The sequence below is a fragment of the Ananas comosus genome, linkage group 12, assembly GCF_001540865.1.
Source record: "Ananas comosus cultivar F153 linkage group 12, ASM154086v1, whole genome shotgun sequence".
Lineage (NCBI taxonomy): Eukaryota > Viridiplantae > Streptophyta > Magnoliopsida > Poales > Bromeliaceae > Ananas > Ananas comosus.
In genome coordinates this window covers 12,302,934-12,323,701 of record NC_033632.1, presented here as the reverse complement: position 1 = coordinate 12,323,701, position 20,768 = coordinate 12,302,934, and the positions used below count along the sequence as shown (strand labels likewise).

General features: G+C 38.6%; 4 protein-coding genes across 5 annotated transcripts in view; 3 read left to right on the top strand and 1 right to left on the bottom strand.

Moving 5' to 3' along the window:
- LOC109718807 (mediator of RNA polymerase II transcription subunit 21-like) lies at window positions 441-3,373 on the top strand. 2 transcript variants are annotated; one of them, XM_020245218.1, is made up of 6 exons: window positions 441-544; window positions 1,495-1,711; window positions 2,162-2,233; window positions 2,400-2,451; window positions 2,663-2,750; window positions 3,036-3,373. In XM_020245218.1, the coding sequence occupies exons 2-5, from the start codon at window positions 1,502-1,504 to the stop codon at window positions 2,737-2,739; spliced, it is 411 nt and encodes a 136-aa protein (XP_020100807.1). In that variant the 5' UTR covers window positions 441-544; window positions 1,495-1,501; the 3' UTR covers window positions 2,740-2,750; window positions 3,036-3,373. The 2 variants fall into 2 exon arrangements, with proteins under 2 accessions (XP_020100807.1, XP_020100806.1); XM_020245217.1 differs by lacking the exon at window positions 441-544 and adding an exon at window positions 774-1,362.
- On the bottom strand, window positions 3,475-9,793 carry LOC109718806 (polyadenylate-binding protein RBP45-like). Its single transcript, XM_020245216.1, has 7 exons — window positions 9,312-9,793; window positions 8,565-9,024; window positions 6,252-6,298; window positions 5,258-5,388; window positions 5,069-5,165; window positions 4,611-4,760; window positions 3,475-3,931 (listed from the first exon to the last, which is right to left on the bottom strand). Exons 1-7 carry the CDS (start codon window positions 9,621-9,623, stop codon window positions 3,929-3,931), a joined length of 1,200 nt encoding a protein of 399 aa, XP_020100805.1. The 5' UTR covers window positions 9,624-9,793; the 3' UTR covers window positions 3,475-3,928.
- LOC109718804 (heat shock 70 kDa protein 16-like) lies at window positions 11,100-17,281 on the top strand. Its single transcript, XM_020245213.1, has 9 exons — window positions 11,100-12,475; window positions 12,960-13,172; window positions 13,478-13,573; window positions 13,665-13,811; window positions 14,545-14,736; window positions 15,105-15,251; window positions 15,937-16,065; window positions 16,472-16,602; window positions 16,909-17,281. The coding sequence occupies exons 1-9, from the start codon at window positions 11,318-11,320 to the stop codon at window positions 17,009-17,011; spliced, it is 2,316 nt and encodes a 771-aa protein (XP_020100802.1). The 5' UTR covers window positions 11,100-11,317; the 3' UTR covers window positions 17,012-17,281.
- Window positions 18,819-20,768, top strand: part of LOC109718809 (cysteine-rich PDZ-binding protein) — a 5,921-nt gene continuing 3,971 nt past the window's right edge. The window contains exons 1-2 of the mRNA XM_020245221.1: window positions 18,819-18,932; window positions 19,049-19,166. Coding sequence (XP_020100810.1) covers window positions 18,917-18,932; window positions 19,049-19,166 — 134 coding nt within the window. The 5' untranslated portion in view covers window positions 18,819-18,916. The remainder of the gene's footprint in view (window positions 18,933-19,048; window positions 19,167-20,768) is intronic.

Sequence of the window (20,768 nt, the reverse complement as noted above, 5' to 3'; positions counted from 1 at the left end):
TGGGTTCAATCAGAGTATATAACAAAGTAGATGGTTTGGTTCAAAGAAAGAACAAAAAGAAGAGATGAACTAGTTCAATGTGTTCAGTTCAAAACAACATTACTTAACGGTGGAACCCAACAAGGTTAATATAATAAAGAAATAATATAGTATAGTATAGATAATATAGATATAGATATAAAACCAACACTAATAAATATTGTTTTAGGTAAAAATAAATTAAATTTTTAGAACAAAATTGGTGAGGGGTGTGGTGCAAATATCCAACAAGGTTAACACTCGTGATGCAATTTTACCTCCGCTCCGTAGTGGACGGTCGAGATTCACATGCTAGATCAAAACGAACGGCAAGTAGGCATTTTGGTCCACAAGTGTTCGGATACACCTGGTTCATGTAACTATTGATCGATTAACGTGAATGACCAAAATACCCTTCTCTCTCTCTCTCTCTTCACCACTCCGACTCCTCTCTCTCTCTCTCTCTCTCTAGGGTTTGGTGGATCTCGCCTCTTCCTCTCGACGAATTCGATCGCCTCGTGCCTCTGTAAGGATCCGTTGTTCCCCTCAAATTCTAGGGTTTCTAAATGTTTATGTTTCGATTTTTTGATGTAATTGTAGTTCTGATACTGTGATGGTTAAGACGAGCAAGTTTTAGCTTAGAATTGATGAGAGTATTAGGTCCTAAGATTCCTTCTGTATCATTTTTTTTTTTAAAAAAAAAATTGATGGTTTTATTTTGTTTGTATGAGTTCAAAAGGAGTGATTTTGGATGCAAACGGTGCCTATTTTGATCGTAGAATAATTTCTCTAATTTGTTTGTTATTGAGTTGCTTGCTATAGTATCTGAGATGTAGAGAAGCTACTCTGTTTGATTCTTCTAAATGTAAGAGCTTAATTTCCTTAACCAAAGAATTTGGATGCATTTGAGCTTCGGTGTTACTCTCGAACAATTTGGTTTCCTTTCAAGTGTTATCAATGGATTGAGTGAATTGTTTGAAAATAATGGATAATAATAATAATAAGTAGCTAAGAACAGCGATTCAACATTACGTATTATATTGTATTGTAGCACATTATTTTCATGGTTTTAACTACAAATCGGAAGGTGAGGGTTCGGGGGGGACTTCTAAATTGCGACATGAACCTGATCTGTGACCAAGTTTACCATAGAGACAAAATGTGAAAAAAAAAAACCTCAGTAAGGTTGCAGTGAATTCCTTAACGACCATTGCTTTTCATACTCTTTAACTCCAAATTTCACTGTCATATTGTTTTTCCTCGGCTGTTTTACTATTAGTTTGTGCAAATCCAGAAGCTTTCGTCGAAGTCACAGTTTTGTTGAGCCTTCATACTATCACAGTGGTAATCAGATCATTTTGTATAGTTGGTGCATGGTGCTTCTGTTACATCTATCCCTCTTTTTCTACTGCTTTATTCTCATGCTCGGATTTCGTAACCTCACACCAAGTTTTCTTGTTCTGGATCTATTTGCAGGAATATAATGGATATCATATCTCAGCTACAAGAACAGGTAAACACCATCGCCATGCTCGCCCTAAACACCTTTGGAACACTCCAACGAGATGCCCCACCGGTCCGACTATCACCAGATTATCCCGAACCGCCAGCCACTAATCCCTCTGAGGAGACGGTGAATGTCGCTGAGCAATCCAAAGCGATGAGTGCAGCTCTGGTCCAGGCTGCGAAGAAGGTAAAAGATTGTTTTAATTAATTGAAATGCATACACTGTCGTAACACTACTTAGGGGAATGGGCTTTACGTATATGCCGCTGCAAAATCATCTACTTGCTTGCGTACGTCGGTAAAATCTGAATTTTCATCTATAACCCTGGTAAGTACAGTTTTTTTTTTCTAGAATGAGAGTTGTCCGTCCATATACAGAAGTTGCTTTTGTACTAGAAAAGGTTTCTGAAGTGGAGCAATTTTGTAAGCACAAGGTTATGTGCGTAGGGAATTAAGTTTTTAAACGGCATGCATGAAATTTCAGGTTTTATTTATATGGCTTGAGGGGACTATGGCCAATGCATCCTGTGATCTTTGATGTTATTTATATGACCTGATTTTGTTCAAAACTACCGTACAAATCTTAGGAATTTGTAATCTTGGTAATTTTGTGAGGATTTATTTTTTTCTTTTACAGTTTGACATGCTGGTTGCTGCATTGCCATTGTCGGGAGAGGATGCTCAGTTGAAAAGAATTGCCGAGCTCCAAGTAAGCATTGTCTTTATCTTCACTGAACCCAACAATTGGATGAGTGATAGTAAAATCCGAAACGGGACTCAGCGTGATTTATGGAGATAAATAGGATCTCACCTAAAACTAGATGAACTACAAAATTAACTTTTGGTATCTATGACATTTGTGCTGAAATGTCCAGGCAGAGAATGAAGCTGTGGGCCTGGAACTTGAAAAGCAATTGGAGGCTGCAGGTAATTCTCTATTTTCTATCTATACAACTAGGAGGATTTAATCCACAAATCATGAAATCCTATTTTCTTCGTAATATTGAAGATCACTGGGGATAGAAATTTGGAAACTCTTTAACCCTCATTCAATTATAAAATAAGTTTTCAAGTTCAGGTGCGTTAGTGCGGTACTCTCGCCCGAGCACTTATATCGTAATCCCTTACACGATTACAGAACTGGAACTAAAGATGGTTCAGGAGCTGTTCAACCAAGCAGCTGACAACTGCTTAAACTTGAAGAAACCGGATTGATCTTTTCAGCTGTAAGTATCTGTATTCGACCTTTCGGGTGTCCGAAAATAGTAGAAGAAAATAATTCTCTGGCGTTCGTTGTGAATTGTCGAATCTATGTTTCTGATAGTTTTAAAGAAAGTCATCCTTTCGAGCACCAGTTCTCGTTCTTTTTTTAAGGGACAGCTGGTTCGGAAGCTAAATATGCGGATCTCCCATGCAGCTTCTTTTCCCCTGTAGTAGTTTCATTTGGCGATTTCGGCCGCCTGATCCGTTGAGTTGTCTAATGTTTTATGAACCCGATGAAACCTTCGCAGGTCGAAGAAACTGAAGTGGGAGAGGTTGACTCGGTTCGTATTATCTTCGAAATCGCAGCCTGTTTAGAGAGCCCTGGAGAAGCCATGTAATGTTAGTGAGATCCTAGCACTGGGCATGAGAGAAGCCCTGTTGAGATAACACATACGATCTTCTTGTATTTATCTCTCAATTTTATATCCCTCTTGAATTAATCAGCTGGATGGATGAAAATAGTGGGGTGGTTTTGTACAGTTTGGTGAAACGCATTGGTTCCTTCATTGTCTAATTTGTTTTTTGGATCACCAAATCTTGTATTTATCTCTCACTTATATTTCGAACAAATGTGAAAGTTTAGAGACATCTCCCTCGAAGAGTTATTTAAAAGATAATTATAATAATTAACAACTTAAAACTTGCACCAAAAAAACAACGAATATAGTAAACACGCAGTTGAACACAGGATCAAATTACCAATTTTATTAGAGAGAAGAGAGGATTAAGAAAAACACACAGCAGCGCCACACGCGAAGCCGTATTTACCATCACTACTGACCGATCAGATCTCACCCGACTCGGTGAATCACATCTGCGAATGGTAAATGCGGATATATCTTAACTGAGCATGCAGCGCGAACGTTGACGACACCAGAAACCAAAAACAAAACACAATCTCGAAGGATTAATCCAAGCATAGAAAGAGTTGAATAAGAGTATTCTCACACCAATAACAGCTATAGTATGAAGCAGAAGGTATAAGAAAGAGAATAAGACAAGCCGGCAACAACAGTAGCAGCATGCATCATTTCTGTATCAACCTGCCGGTTCCCATCCAACCCAAATTACTACAACTTTTAACCATCTGATTAGGGTTCCGCCGACACGGGAAAATGGCTTCTTCGAGTAACACCAGCGATCACTGCAAGGAAAGAAACAGTAAAAGGTTAGGTTATTTGTAGCAGCAACTATAAAACACAGCGGAAATGAGCTTTTGAGCCTTGAAAACGGGCGTTGCAATTCGAAGCTTCTGCTTCACTTGCAGAAATCACAGTTGAGGAGATTTTTGTCGAAAGGGAGAAATCCCTCTACCCACCTGATAAACTCTTTTAGTATAATATTTTCATAAACCCAGCAGAACAATAAGATTGTGGGATGAAAAACCACCTCTTGAGGGGATAGGTGCAGCACAAACAGATTTTTCAGGTGGCAATCTCAAATTATGCTAAAACTTAAATGTGTCCTGGACTTGTTTTCAACCTTCGGCAAATCAAACCACTTTTGCTCACTTTGGAACAAATTTCAAACAGGCCAATAGGACTTGGCATTTAAACAACACAAAAATGTTAACAGATGAAAAGTGATAATTTTATGGGGCACATATTGTCCTGGCATTTAAAAATAAGTAAATGCTAAATATCTGAGCAAGAAAATGAGCAATCAAAATATGTTAACAAAGTATTGGGATAGTACTGAGAACTAACATATAATCAGGTAGGAAAAATATCCAACGAAGTAATAATGCAATTAACTACACCAAAAATTGCAAATACGGGAACAAAACCACGATGACCAAAAGATGATGGATATGATCATTTTACCTGCTGGGGTGGGTAATTGGCGTATCCTGGGTAGGATCCGTACGAATACATGTTAGGATCCTGAGGAGCTTGCGGATAGTTATAAGAAGCTTCATAACCTTGCCCGTAGCCATAGTAGCCACTGCTCCATTGGTTAGGTTCCTGTTGTGGCTGGAAAGGGAGAAAAAGGGGGAAAAAAAAAGAAAAAACATAAAAAAGATGTTAGCAAATTGCTCCTTAATCTCAGCAAGATAATAACAAAAAAAAAAAGAAGGGAACGGCTTATTTACAAATCTAGCCCGAAGTTTAACACAGATTTCAAAAATGTTTTCAATTTGAAACTGGTACAAAAAACAAACTTCAGGGAACAAACAGTTAAAAATGCAACTCTGAGAACATAGTTTCAAATTGAGATCCACCTTCGGGGACTAAACTAGTACTTAAACCCCGCCAACTCTAAAATATATATACTCATATACCTGTTTGTTTGATGGGGTACGGCCCCATGAGAGCCGAATGTTCTGCCCGCCCAATTGAGTCCCCTGCAACATCAGTAGCGCTTCCTCCGCACAAGCCCTAGAGAACATCAACAACAAAGGAGAAATATCAAACTTAGTTATTAAAGTGATTCTCATACAAAGGTAGCTGAGTTTTCAAATGCACCAAACCTGCTAGCAAATTGAACAAACCCACATCTCTTCCCAGGAGGTATCTTTACATGGACAAGTTCCCCATAAGGGTTGAAAAGTTGGCGTAGATGATCTTCGCTCACATTTGAGTCCAGTGCACCAACGAATATCTGCAGAAAAGAATATTCTGATTCTTAATAGATAAGCGACGAATTAGTGTCATGGCTTTTACATATATATCACTGCAAATTGATCTATTTGCATATACAGCCCTACAAAATCTGAATTATCATAAGCATGCATCAAAAATGTACAGAAGTACCCTAATAGCACAAGTTGGGAAGTTAGCAGATGCATGTTATAAAGTTGGTTTGTAAAGTTCATGCATGAATTCAGATTTTTGTAGGAATATATATATATAATGAGTCCGGCTACTATCCTCTTAAGAAGATAGAAGTCTTTGTCCTATCAAGTCATTTTGGATGATCAGGACTTCAAATTGATAATCGGCACCGTTGAAATTGATGTACACTATTAGAAATATTTAAAAACTGAATTTTGTAATTTTTAAAAATCATTACCAAGTCCATCGAAAAGTCAAAAAATGAACGGTCAAAAACAAATGACCTTCTGAAAACAGAGGTTAGACTTTCTCAATTTAAGATCAGAGTTATTAAACATTATCTAAATAGTATAAAGAATTTTCTATAAAAAATTCAACCGGTTTGGATTACTCTACACCGTTAAATAAGCAAACGGTTCATATAGGACGTAAAAACTGTCAATTTTGCAATCCTTTGATCACTATGTAAATAAATTTTAAAATTTATAAAATTTAGTTCCTAGATAATTCACATATTCTAGATCAACTTCAATGGTTTCGATCATCTATTTGGGATCTCTATCATCAAAAACGATTTGATAGGACGAAGGTCCTATCACCTATCCTCCTAAAAGGATAGTAGCTGGATTCTATATATATATATATATATATCATTGAGGTTTGATACAGAAGTTGAAGGTAGACACCCACGGTAGTGTTATTTGGATCACTCTCCGAGTGAGTTCCATCAGAAGAAGCTGCAAATACCAAAAGAAATGGAAAATATTTATGAGATTTATTGAATGACATTAACTGTAAATACAAGTCAATAGCTTGTTACATTTGTTTTACACTGCAACTTAAAAATAAAGGTGTAAATACGCAGAGGATAAGATCATAAAAAACCCAGAATATTTACGTCTGCAAATAATATGGCCGAACACAGCCAACTTAATTCAGGTACAAGGGTGACCGAAGCAAAATTTTTAGGTGCCTAAACCTCTGAAAATCAACGCATAATTTGCGAAACCTTACCTGCCACAATGCTTTGAAGGCCAACAACAATCTGAAACAAACATTATCCACCAAAGCTACCAATTTCCAAATAATAAAGTAAACATGCAAGATAATAATAAACCCAAATCTCTACCAACTTAGAGAGGAACACTTAATTAGACTTCTTCATCCTATTGCAGCAGGACAAATCATCCTTGCACCAATTCAAAGAACATGCAGCTAACTTTTTCACAAGTTCACAATAAAAAGATCGGGTATAACAGAGATAAATAGTAGGAGAAGATCTTATATTGTAAGAGAAGAACACAACTACTGCCCTAGATATTATGGTGCAGTGCTCATTCAATAATTCAGCATATAAAGCATTAGAATTATTCCATCATGATATACCGCAGAATACTAACAAAATGTTGTCTGACTGAACATCAAATCTCCTGTTACAGAAGATATAGAGGTTGTTGGAAGCACCGGAACTCCAGTTACACTTTGAATACTTGCAGGTAAAAAGAAGGTTGGCGAGAAATGTGAGGATTTGAAATAGCAAAAAGTAAGAATATTCAACTGATTATAGATCACTCAAACATAAATTATAGATCACCAGTTCTTCCTCAACTAATTCAACTAAGAACAAAAAAAAGTCAGCAAGATTTCAAGTAATGAACTTCCATCATTAATAGTTTGCCATGATAGAGCAAAAGATAGAAACAAGTAGGACATCTCTGTGTAGTCATTGTCCAGTCTTATGTGTACATAATCACCTTCGGATAGTCGTGACTTTCTATGTGGCATGCCAGAGTTTGACTGATCTATTGAAGACTGTGGTGCCCCAAGAAAATGGATTATATGCTGGCAATTATATGAAGAGTTGTTTCCTTTGTATGAAAAATTCTTAAATACCAAAAACTATGTAAAAATACACACCGTTTCAGCAAAGCATAGATATGTATATGCTATTTGAATAAGGAAAGAGGGAAAAGAAAAGACCTGGAGATCAAAGACAGGAACTTTCTAAAACATGAAAAATAGGATAAGATTAAATAATAATAATTATAAAAAAATCCCTAGGAGATCAACATTGAGCTGGAAGAAGAAACGAGTTACTCCACAAACATATAGAGCCTCTATTAAAAAAACTAGCCTAGATCTAAGAGAAAATTGAATTAATCGGTATACCTTAACTACAAATTTTAAGAATAAGTAAAAGAAAAAAAAATGCTAATAGCTCTTTAGAATCATAAACAAAGCTGAGAACGTAACTGAATTGTAAACTTAAGAAAGATTGTAGTTTTGGTCACCAAAAAAAACCAAGGACGAATTTACTACATAAACAATAACACTGACCTAACTGAGGCCACGCTCATCTCAGCTGAAATCAGTTCCAGGCCCTAAATGAAGAGAGCCTCTTGGTGCCCTGCTTCGAGACAACGAGTTATAAGTTTTTAATTACTTGAAGCTGTATTAAATGAGCCCAAATCACAAAGGAAACGCTGGAAGGAAATGACTTTGTACATATATCGAAGGAAAGGAATGGCGCTTATCTTCAACTGACTGGAAATGAAAAGCAAAAGGAATTCCATTCTCTAGATACCAAAAAGCACAAATTCAAGCTATCACACCAAACAGTATAACGAAGAATGACATAAGCATGATACCACTCATTCATGTCAGTAAGTTGGTTGTCAATAACTACAACAAAATAAAAACCAGGGAACAAGAAAAAGAAACACTACACTACAAACAACCCCCCGCGTTACATCGCAGATCGTGCTTCATCCCATCTAGAATCAAAACCTATAGATAACCCCCACTAATTCAAAAAACATTAACAATTTACCCCTTATCAGGTGGCAAAGTGCAATATTTTCTAACTATCAAAGAGTTATCTGTAGGATTTGATTATTTAGGCAATAAGTACAAATTGCGGCATACATGGGGGTCATCTGTATTTCTGATAAAAAATTAAGGTAAATGCTAAAAAAAAGTGGACAACTTGTTAACATTGTCTACCTTTCTGTTGAGCACCCACAGTTTTCTTAGTTGTGGCTGGACCAATACGCATAGCCCTTGTGGAGCAGAACACACCATTCATTTCAGCCATGGCACGCGCTTGTTCAGTGGGGTCTCCAAACCTTACAAAACCATATCCCTTCGACCGCCCTGTTAACTTATCGATTACGATTTTCGCGCCTTTAACAGACGAGTAGTGGCTCCTGAAGGTCTCTTGCAACACAAAGTCAGTAACATCCGCTGCCAAATCCCCGACAAAAATCGTATAATCAGGAGTCTCATCGCGTTTGTCGCCTGCACTGGCCCAATTCAATCTAAAGGTTTGGTCAGAATTAGGCATAATCTGACCATTATAGGTTTGAAGAATTTGTTCCGCAGTGGCACGGGTTGCAAATTCGATGAACCCGTAACCCTGCAATTGCCCTGATTGCTTGTCGCGGATCAGCTTCACCGAAAGAACCTAATATTATCAATTATCATGGATCAAGGCTCAGAAATTTATCAAAAACCCGTAGAAGAGAATAGCTAAAAAACAGAGACCATAGCACAGTAGAGTCGAATTAGTAAAAATGGGATTAACTAAAGTTCGATAATGTATAGAACCTAAGGTTAGGGTTTAGATTTACAATTATCAGCTCATCTACACCAAAAATTGAAACAAGTAACCCTAAAATCTAGATCTATAAAAACCCCCAAAAGAAACAGAACTATACAACGATCGTAATTAAGCATGCGATTAGGTCTTACTTCTCCGGTCTGAGCGAAGCAGCCGAATACGTAGTTCTCGTCCATCCAGTACTGCAAGTGCCCGATCCACAGCGTCCGCACCTCGTCGGCGGGGGCCGCATGGGGCGGCGCCGCGGCGGCGGCGGCGGCGGAGGCTCCGCCGTAGTAGGGGTGCGGCTGGGTCTGCGGCAGCGGCGGCGGGATCTGCGAGGGCTGTTGGTTCCACATCGGCTGCGGCGGCGGGATCGTCCCCCACTGCGGCGGCTGCTGCTGCTGCTGCGGCGGCGGCGCCATGGAGGACCCCTGGTTCAACCCTCCGCCGGGTTGCATCATCGTGGATCGAAACCCTAAAGTTGGCGAAGAGGGGAGGAGAGGAGAGGAGAGGAGGGGAGAGGAGACGAGAAGGGGGAGAGGAGAAACCCTAAACCCTAACGGCCTAACCCTAGGTGAGGGGAAATGGGAGAAATAAGTGGAAGGTGACGACGAAGAGACCCCGGAATAGATAAAGCGTTTATATATATAGTTGTAGAATTAATTTATGCGGGTTATAATAATGTTTGGGCATGGGAAGGGATTCTCTACTTTGACCGTTGTATTGAGAGCGTACAACCCTGCACGTGTCATTGTTTCATTGGGTGGTTGCATAATAATTTTTCTTTGTTGGGAACTAAATTTTCCTTTGATTACACTCTATAAACTTATTGAAGAATTTTACAAAAAAACCCCATAAACTTTCACAATTTATTCAATTCTATTAATTAATTATAAAATTTTTAAACAAATTAGAATCGGACGATCGCTTAAGATTAATAAAATTTCTTTGTTTTTAAGTAATAAATTTGGAATGTGTTAATAGGAGTATTGCAGGTGCCCGAGTACTACAATTTTTAACATAAAAGAAAACTTTATAGTTGTTTTTAGGCCATTTGAATAATTTTAAATATATTAATTTTAAAAAGCAAAGGCTAAATTACAGAAAACTCTTTTGACAATATCCATTTTTTCATTTTTTTTCTGTCATTTAAAAATCTACACTTTGCCCTCTTAAAAAATAAGAAATGTTCACTTTAAACTCCGCCGTCAGTATTTTGTTAGGGTTTTGCTTATATTCTATTATTATATATTTTTTATACCAAAAATATCCTGAGTCTCCTTCCTATCACCTCTTTCCTCGCCACCCACGCTGTCGCAGCCCTACTCCACCGCCTCACCTTCATTCACCCCTCCATCTGCGCCCACACACGCTCTCGCGCTCCTTCGTCGTCTCACCCTCGCCCACCTCTTCGTCCATGCCTATTCCAATCCCCTACTTATTGTCGCCAAAATGGAGGGATGACTAGAATGCAAGAGGAGTGGGGGAGCATGTAGAGGAAATGGAGTAGTTATTACGGTTGAGCGAGACGCAAAGAATGAAAGAAAAGGCGACAACTTAACAGGATTGGAAAGAAGATCGGTCATGGAGAGGGGTAATTTGATCATTTTATCATCACAGTTAATACCGTACCCTCTATCAACATTTTTTATTTTTCAAGGGAGTAATGTATAGATTTTTGAATGACGGGAGTAAGTAAAAACGTAAGTATTGATAGGGGTGTTTTCTGTAATTTAGCCAAAAGTAAAAACATCAAAGTTTGAGGTTCTAAAAGATTGGTCTATGGTGGACCGAGTCCACGCAAAAAGGATCATCTTTTTCCCGTTCCCGTTCCCGTTCCCGTTCCGTTTCCCCCTACCATTCCCGCATAAACCGGCCCCGTGCGCCGCGGAACACCATTCCCTTCTCCCTCTCCCTCCGTTTCCCGCCCCCCCTCTCTCTCTCTCTCTCTCTCTCTCTCTAGCCCCTCCCTCTTTCTCTCTCTAGGGTTCCTAATTCCCCTCGATCCCCATTTCCCGCAATTCGATTCCCCAAAAACCCCAAATCCATGTCGTCGTCGTCGTCGTCGTCGTCGTCGTCTCGTCTCCTCCTCTCCTTCCTCGCCCGACTCTAGGTTTTCTCCTCTCTCCCCCTCGTCGAATCCGCGACCCCGAAGATGAGCGTGGTGGGGTTCGACATCGGCAACGACACCTGCGTCGTCGCGGCGGCAAAGCAGCGGGGCATCGACGTGCTCCTCAACGACGAGTGCAAGCGCGAGACCCCCTCCGCTGTCGCCTTCGCCGAGAAGCAGCGCCTCCTCGGCTCCGCCGCCGCCGCCTCCGCCGCCATGGTCCCCCGCTCCACCATCACCCAGGTCAAGCGCCTCCTCGGCCGCCCCTTCGCCGCTCCCGATGTCCAATCGGATCTTCGCCGCCTCCCTTTCCCCGCCTCTGCCGCCCCCGATGGCGGCGTCGTCGTCCAACTCCGATACTTGGGGCAAGATCGCACCTTTACGCCCGTTCAGATCCTCGCCATGCTTCTTTCGCACCTGAAGCACCTCGCCGAGAAGTCTCTCGAGACTTCGGTCTCGGATTGCGTGATCGGAGTACCCTCGTACTTCACCGATGCCCAGAGGCGAGCTTACCTCGACGCGGCGTCGATTGCCGGATTGAAACCCTTGCGGTTGATGCACGATGTAGCCGCCACCGCACTGGGCTACGGAATCTACAAGACCGATCTCCCTGCCCATGTGGCGTTTGTTGATATCGGCCACTGTGATACCCAGGTTTCAGTTGTGGCCTTTGAGTCCGGGCAAATGAGGGTTCTTTCACACGCATGTGATGCGAATTTGGGCGGGAGGGATTTTGATGAGGTTCTCTACAATCACTTTGTAGAGCAGTTCAAAGAACAGTATAAGATTGATGTTGCATCCAGCGTTAGGGCAAGTATTAGATTGAGAATGGCCTGTGAGAAGTTGAAGAAGGTTCTAAGTGCGAATTTAGAGGCGCCTATTAGTATAGAGTGTTTGATGGATGAGAAAGATGTGAAGGGATATATGAAGAGAGAGGAGTTTGAGAGGTTGTGTTCTGACTTGCTGGATAGGGTATTGGAGCCATGTAAAAAGGCTCTAATGGATTCGGGGTTGAGCGTGGATAGGATACAGTCGGTGGAGCTTGTTGGGTCTGGGTCGCGGATCCCGGCGGTAATGAAGATTCTTGCTGGGTTTTTCAGAAAAGAGCCGAGCAGGACACTCAATGCCAGTGAATGTGTTGCGCGTGGCTGCGCTGTGCAGTGTGCGATGTTGAGCCCTGCTTTTAGGGTTAGAGAGTATGAGGTTGGCTGGTTGATATGTTTGTTATTTTTGCATTCAGTTGTGCTTTTATTGCTTTTGAACTTGTTTCTTCTTCTTTGTAGATTTGTAGTTGTATGTGTCTATTTTGCAGTTCTATATATGTTGGCTAGCATTGCATTCTTTTGCTTGTGGATTTAATTTGTCCTTCAAGCTGCAGTTTTACTGATTTGTGGTTAGAATAATTCCTGTCACTAGTACAATCACGAGTCATGTGACAGAGAGAGATTTTAAGTTCTAGTATCTAGAACTACTTTAATAAATCAATATAGGTACTAGAACCATTATTATTTGTTAGTTTCATAACCATATGTCTTGCTGTTTATATTGACCTATTTGCAAAAAAAACATAATGTCGAGGGTTAGGAAGTTTAACCATCCATCTTTCTGTTTTGTTTGTTTAGTAGGTAGTCATAGCCATATTTCTATGCTGCATTTTAACGATAGAAAACAAACTATTATATGGCAGGTGCAAGATTCATTACCCTTCTCTATAGGAATTGCATCAGATGACGGCCCTATTAACACAATGTCAAGTAACGTTCTATTCCGGAAAGGCCAACCAATTCCGAGTCTAAAAATGCTTACTCTTCATAGGAGCAGTGCTTTCAATTTGGAAGCATTTTACACAAATCAAAATGAGCTGCCACCTGGTGTTTCACCGAAAATTAGCTCCTTCCAGGTATGCATATGTTTCATTCATGGTCAAAAAGAAATTTGCCTGCTCGATATTTTGAAAATAATCTGCAAGTATTACAAACATTATTATTGCTATTGTTACTCTAGGTTTTCAGATTTTCTACTCAATTTTAGTTAGTAGAAATTCGATTGATGTCGAGCTGAAACTTACTAAGTAAACTTATTTTCTCGCCAAACTTGGTGAAGAACTCTCCAACCCATTTAACTCATGTTCATATTTAGGTTTTCAATACACCCGGCTGCAATAGTTAAGTACTGGTTCTAAATGGGTAATTATAATTCCTTCAGATTGGCCCTTTTCAAGTTGCTGGAAGTGAAAAATCTAAAGTTAAAGTCAGAGTGCGGTTAAATCTCCATGGCATTGTTTCTGTGGAATCAGCTTCAGTAAGTATGAGAATTTGTTTTTTTATTGGTTTGATCACTAATTTGTGTGTAATTTTTGTAAATTTAAATAACATATATTCAATTTCTTCAGTTGTTTGAAGATGACATAAATGATCCAGTTACGAGGGAAGGAACTAGCATGGATCATATGGATACTGAATTTGCTGCTTCTTCACGGTCTTATGTAATGTCAGATAATATAGAAAATGGGGTGTCCCCTGATCCTGGATCTGCTGCTGTGAGCTCTTCCCTCTCTTAACTGCATTATTTAATTAAGTGAAATTGACCTGATTGACCTAGCTGGAAGTGGTGTGAGCCTATGAGTAAGATTGTTTGGAAAAGGACAGATTTTTCATTGACCATCTGCAACAGCTTATTGCTCCAGTAAATGCAGAAGCTTCAAATTGGAGCTTATGCTTCTGGGCTTTGAAAGCTCATTTCAACTTCCTGCCACTACAAAGGTTTTAGACTATTTGTTGGCCAAATCCTATCTGCTGCTTCTTGAGAGAAAAGCTGGTCCACAGGCCAACCCAAGGAGGTGCAAAGTTTTATGCTTTACTCTGTTTGCACCATTATCTTTTGTGGTGCCTTGTGATATGAAGAATATGATTTCAAGGCCAAACTGCTACCAATATCTAGTGCATTATTAGTATAAGAGTGAAAAGCCAGATATGTGAGAACTTCTTTTGATGCTTATGTTGACCAAGAAGTTCACTTCTCATCATTTCATGATACCTTGTTATATCACTCTACCTCAGAGAACACAAAGTGAATTTCTTGTTTTTTCGCTAGTGTCTTGTCAGTTACATAAGATTTTCTCCTCAGTTGTCATTTCTTGAAGATCTATTAGATAGTGAAAATGTATCTAACATTTAGCAGGTTGTGTGCATGAAACCTCCTCTTTTTTTGGGTTTTTTGCTCTCCCTTCTCGTTTTGTACAATTATCTATGTTATTGTATCATCATAAACAGGTAAAGCGGGAAAGGAACACAAGAAGGCATGATTTGCCAGTGAAGGAGACTTTTAATGGTGGAATGACCAAGGCAGAGTTGCAAGAAGCTCAGGAGCAGGAACAGCAGCTAGCCTATCAGGACAGACTTATGGAGCAAACCAAAGAGAGAAAAAATGCACTTGAATCTTATGTTTATGAGATTCGCAATAAGGTAATCCCAAAGTTTGTTTGCTTTCTATCTTTTGTTTCATGCATCCCTACTTTATGCCATTTTGGGACAGATCCCTGGACTTCAATTTTTCAGACTTTTGCTCCCAGATGGGTGTATTTCTTGATCATAGAATATTTTATCAAAATTTTCTGTAAAAAAGTTACGAAGCATTTTGCCAAAGAAGTTACAGAGATTGTTAAAAGTTCAGACTGAATTTTTGAAATCAAATAATACATTGGGGATTCAAATCCCTAGAGATTTAGTTCTGGCACTCATTTCTAAATGACTTTAAAGTTCGGGGTGCCCATACATTTTAGCCTATTCAAGTTTGCAGAAAAATATTATGTGATACATATTTTTTCCTATAGCTTTTTGAGAGATATCGGAGCTTTGCAAGTGATTCAGAAAGGGAAAGCATATCTACAAACCTACAACAGACCGAAGAGTGGCTTTACGAAGATGGGGATGATGAAATAGAGAAGGTTTACAGCAGCAAACTCGAAGAGTTAAAGAAGGTAGCAATCACGTCTATTTATTAAATGTTCATCTTTTTTATTATTCCATTATAACCGTCACTAATTCTTGACATTGGCACTTTTATTGATATAATAATCATATATCTGCCTTATAAGCATCTAGGATACTCCTTGATATCTTGTAACTATTGGGCATTTATTTGGGGGATGTGGCAATTTAATGATTTCGGGGGGATGTGGAAATAAGTCTCACTTACTTATTTTACTCGGGGGATTAGGCATTCTTTTAGTGCTGAATTTTGACCGTCTGGTCGCCAACGTGAATGTAGGTAGTATATATTGTGACTGTAAAGATTGATGCTATGAGTTCAAAGGATGCTTATGTGTATGGTTAATGACAATTTCGTCATGAAAACAATCAAGGCTGGTTAGCAGATGTGTTCTAACTAATTTGTTCTTTCTTGTTCGGAAATTTTATATATCTTTTCATTATGGTTAGTCTGAACGCCATTGATAGATGAATGTAATATTAATCTCCTACATTTTTAGCAGCATTTTGTAACTTTTAGATGTCGGGCATTCAAGCTATCTCTCATGTTGACTAGTTGGCATGCGTCTGTTGTGTTGCTACACGTATGGAAGCCCCTTTTTTCCTTGATTTATCAATTGGTATTGCTCTCTTTTAATTTTCCTGTTTTTGTGGAATGATCTTGGTTGAGAAAAGCTGGTAGATCCTATCGAGAACCGATACAAGGATGAAGAAGTGAGAGCTCAAGCTACAAGGGAGCTGCTGAAGTGCATAGTTGATCACAGAATGGCTGTGAGATCATTGGCCACATATGAAAGAGATGCAGTAAGTTCCACGAATTTCATTAACTAAAAATATTAGGACTCTTAAACCGTGTTTTTATGTATATATATATATTCATGTACAATCTGAACTTGATATGTAATCCTCAAAAGCAGTTTCTTACAAAAATATCCTCGTTTTAAGTAGGGGAGTCATCCAATTCATGGGGGAAAGTTGGTTTAATGCTCGGAAAAGTTTTATAAAGATGGGCAACTTTGCAATGACAATGAAATGCGTGTGAAAACATTTATATTTTACATGGATACATATATGTATATGTAAATAGATAATTTCGCAGGGCATATATGTGGATAACTGGATATTACCTAAAAGAGTTCCATTAATTCTTTTGAAGCATTTCTATTTCATGTGTAAGTTTAATATTCTGATAATAACTATGCATTTTTAGATCTTTAATGAGTGCAACAAAGCTGAGCAATGGCTAAGGGAGAAATCTCAGCAACAGGATTCCTTGCCAAAGAGCGCTGATCCAGTTCTATGGTCCCATGAGATCAAGAAAGTGACTGAAGAGTTAAACATGTACTATTTTCCTCACCCGTGCTTTTAAGTAGTAGAGCTGTCTGGAAAAGCACTGACAGTTCGTATCTCTCCATTGAAAGTCTTTGGCAGAAGCCCTGAATTGGGTTTCAGGCGCATTTGGGGCCTAAAAGCTTATGCTGACAAAGCAAAATTTTCAAACCTTTCTGTTGGCAAAAGTTGCTGCTTCTTGAAATAGAGAAGTTTTTTGAGAAGATGCATGGAGCAATCATGCAAATGATGTTATATAGATTATAGACCTCTTCTACATTTTCACTTGTTCTATTTGTTTCTCTCTTTTTGTTCCAGAGCATGTAGAAATATAATGAGACACAAGGGATCTCCGGCAAGATCTGAGGATACCAGGGGCTCCGACCCATCAAATACTCCAGATAGAATACACACAGATTGACCTGATTATATTCTTCAAATTTTGCTAATCACATCTTTTTTCATCCTTTAATATGTAATAACATTTAAATATCTTTTTCTTTTTCTTTTTTTTTTTATATAACAACTCATACGACTTCTTCGATTGCTTGGCTTCAACCCCCAATTTATTTTTTTGCCGTCTTTTTCTGAGGTACATTTATTTGTGTGATTTCTTTTCCGCATCCACATCAATATGTATGTAGAGAAAGAGTTTTATGCGGAGAATGCCGTAACTTTCCATGTGTCGGAACTCTTTGTGTTCATAGGTCGCTTCTTCGGTTTTACTTGCTTCTGTTTATTTGTCGATTTTACTTGCAATAATATGTATTGCTACAATAATCGTGACCTCTGATGAAGTTAATAAACGATGGATGGATCATTTGTGGTTTTTTTTTTTTTTTTTTTTCGCCTGTCAACAAGTTAAATAAGGCTTGTCATGGTGCTTTTTTTGTTACAGTAAAAGTTTTGAATAGCTACAGTAGCCATTATTTCACTTCTGAGCATCTACCAATTGTAGATTTTACGCAAAGATGTTGCTTCAGACTCATTTAAAGTTGTTTGAACAAACATTTACAGCTGCTGCTGCTGCTGCTGCTGCTTTTCTGCAGCTCAGCTCAAAATTCTAGGTTTGCGGTCGCTTCAGAATTGTCACTATTACAAGCCCCAGAGTTGTGGCTTTTACAAGTCGTTGTGCGTTGCGTTTCGAAATCGGAACTCAGACCTAATATTTCCAAAGAATGTAAGTGGAGAAGCTGCAAGGAGGGATCAGTTAGACACTAAATTGAGGGCTTTTTTATAGAATGACCTTCCCAAAATTCAAAATTGTTAAAATGATCCTACCAAAATTTTATTTGTAAAACTAATCCTCCTTTCGCCACGTGGGCGCCACGTCAGAATTTCTCATAAAGGCGGTGAATTGTTTACCGTCTTTGTAATATTTGTTGTAAAAGCGGTGAATAGTTCACCGCCTTCAGAAGGCGATGAACCATTCACCGTCTTTAGTGCAAAATTTCTCTTTTCGCCCTTTCCCTCTTAGTCCGCCGTTTCTGTGCCCTCGAGAAGACGGAACGATTCACCGTCTTATTAAGAACATCATATTCTGGACTTGAAAAGATTTGCACATCAGAATAAAAATTTGTACTAAAAACGGTGAATGATTTATTGCCTTATGAAGGCGGTGAACCATTCACCGCTTTCACAACAAATATAACAAAGACGGTGAATGATTCACCGCCTTTTTGAGAAATCTCTGACGTGGCGCCCACGTGGCGAAAGGAGGGTTAGTTTTACAAATAAAATTTTGGTAGGATTATTTTGCCAAAATTGAATTTCTGAAGGGTCCCCTAAATTGAACCCTTAAACTTTAATGGAGATAATAATAATCATGTATATAGATCGCAATGTTTTCGTCACAATGTAATATTTACGGTCTCATTACAAAAACGAAGAAACATATCTTGTGCGCTATAATTCAATTTGTTATTAGGCCGTTGTTATAAATTATACCAAATGAGCTCTTATTATTCTATTAGTATTATTATTATTATATTATGTTATTTCATGCCAATCCATTGCGTTTCGAGTGGATAAGCATCTGTATTATCTACCCCCCTAAAAAAAGAAAAAAAGAAACTCGGCAGAATACCAGCTCTGATCACCGACTTCTGTCGTCGAACTCGGCATTCGGAAACTTTCCACCACCGACTTTTTTTATATATAATATACGCGTAGCACGAAACACAATCCGCTTTTCGCCTTTTTTACCTGTTGCTCCTCATCTTGTTCCTTTTTTACAATTCGACCCCTCTTCTTCGTCCCCCTCTCTCTCTCTCTCTCTCTCTCTCTCTCTGTCTCGCGATCTCGATCTCGATCTCGAAGCGAAAGCATGGTGTGCGAAAAGTGTAAGCCGCCTCCTCCTCTTTTGGAGACCTCTTGAATTCGTAAAAGTTGCTGGTATTTTTTTGCACAAAAACCCCTTAATTTTGTCGAATTCTTCCTCTTTGGACCCTCCTCGCAGGCGAGAAGAAGCTCTCGAAGGTGATCGTGCCCGATAAGTGGAAGGAGGGCGCGAGCAACACAACAGAGGGCGGGGGACGCAAGATCAACGAGAACAAGCTCCTCTCCAAGAAGAATCGGTAAAATCCCCCCCTTTTCCCCCTTTTTTTAATTAAAGCCCTAATTTTTTGGCTCGATTTTCCCAATTGCCCTAATTTTGGTGTTTGTTTGGGTGGATTTTGTCACCTTAGGCTAGTAAAACGTAAATTTTTAAGCCCTAATGGGTTGTTTTAGCTCCAGGGATTTGAAAGGAGCGGAAATTTACTACCTTGAGCGTAGTAAATACGTAGATTTGTAAAAACCCTAGCGTTTAATTTGCTTTAATGGTGGGTTTTCCATGGATTTTACTGCATTGAGGTTAGTAAATTCAGAGATTTTTAGACCCTAATGCGCTTCTTTGGCTCTTAAGGATTCTAGAAAAAGGGGAAATTTACCACCTTGAGGGTAGTAAATACATAGATTTGTAAACCCTAATGTTTAATTGGCTCTAAGGATTTGAAGATAATAGGAAAATTTACAACCTACACTATGGGAGTTACTATATTTTTAGTCAAGAAAGATTTTTATAGGAGAGACCGTATGTCGGCTACTCTGAAGAAGGGTGGCAAAATACTCGTAAGATTTTTCTGGATTTTTTAGTATTTTTTCTGTCTGGAAATGTTGCTGTCGAAAATTAGCGAAGTTACTATGCACGATAACTATGCATACAGTGGCTTCACGTGAATGAGATTTTTTATTTTTTTATTTTTTTATTTTTTAACTTTTCAAGTTTACTATGCAAATAGTGAAAGTTTAACAGAAAAATGCGCAGAGGGGAAACTATATGTCGGCTACTCTGGACAAGGGTAGCAAAAGACTTGTGAGAATATTTCTGATTTTTTAAGATTTTTTATGAATTTTTTCGGTCTAAAATTTAAGTGGCGTAATTAGTGCTAATTACGCAAAGTGACATGCACGTGGGATTTTTGTTTTTTTTTTTTTAATATATTTTTAAGTTTTAAAAACTTAAATTGAAGTGTGTTTGTAGGCGGAAACGATGTTGGTCGTTATTAAATATTATTTTAATTGGGATGTGTAGGTGGATGTTTAGATGAAATTGTTTGATAGATAGTTCGCAGTAAAAAAGGAACGGAAAGAAAAATATATATGTCTTAAAGGATATTTCTAGTATGGATAAAAATAGGAAGAAGCGCAAATTTAAAATCTCCGTTGTGGAAGATAAATTTTAAAATCTTTTTTAAAGTAGGTCCCTTCTGGTACTCCCTTCTAGAAATCACGAGAAAAATTTTCTCGGATGTTTTTTATATATATTTTTAAAACTCTTTATCTCATTAAATTTTCGATGATGCAATTTTCCTAATACTCGGACTTATGATGAAATTTAATTTTCTAATGTGGATAACACCACTTAAGACACAGTGTTGGTGCACAAGACCCTCTTGGCGTACAGTTTTCAGAGAACCTCGCTCTTACGCCGCAAAGCACCTCTGGCTATCAATGGCGAAATTTACAGAGCATTTTTTCTCTTATCAAATCTGCCAAGCATATATGCTTTACACTTGTTTAAGCTGAAATAATTACCCAGAGAGAACCTCTTAAATTTTCATTAAGAGTCCAAGGAAAGGGAATCATGGGGCAAAGAAAATGCCATGGATAGAAGAGTTCGAGAAATATAATATTAA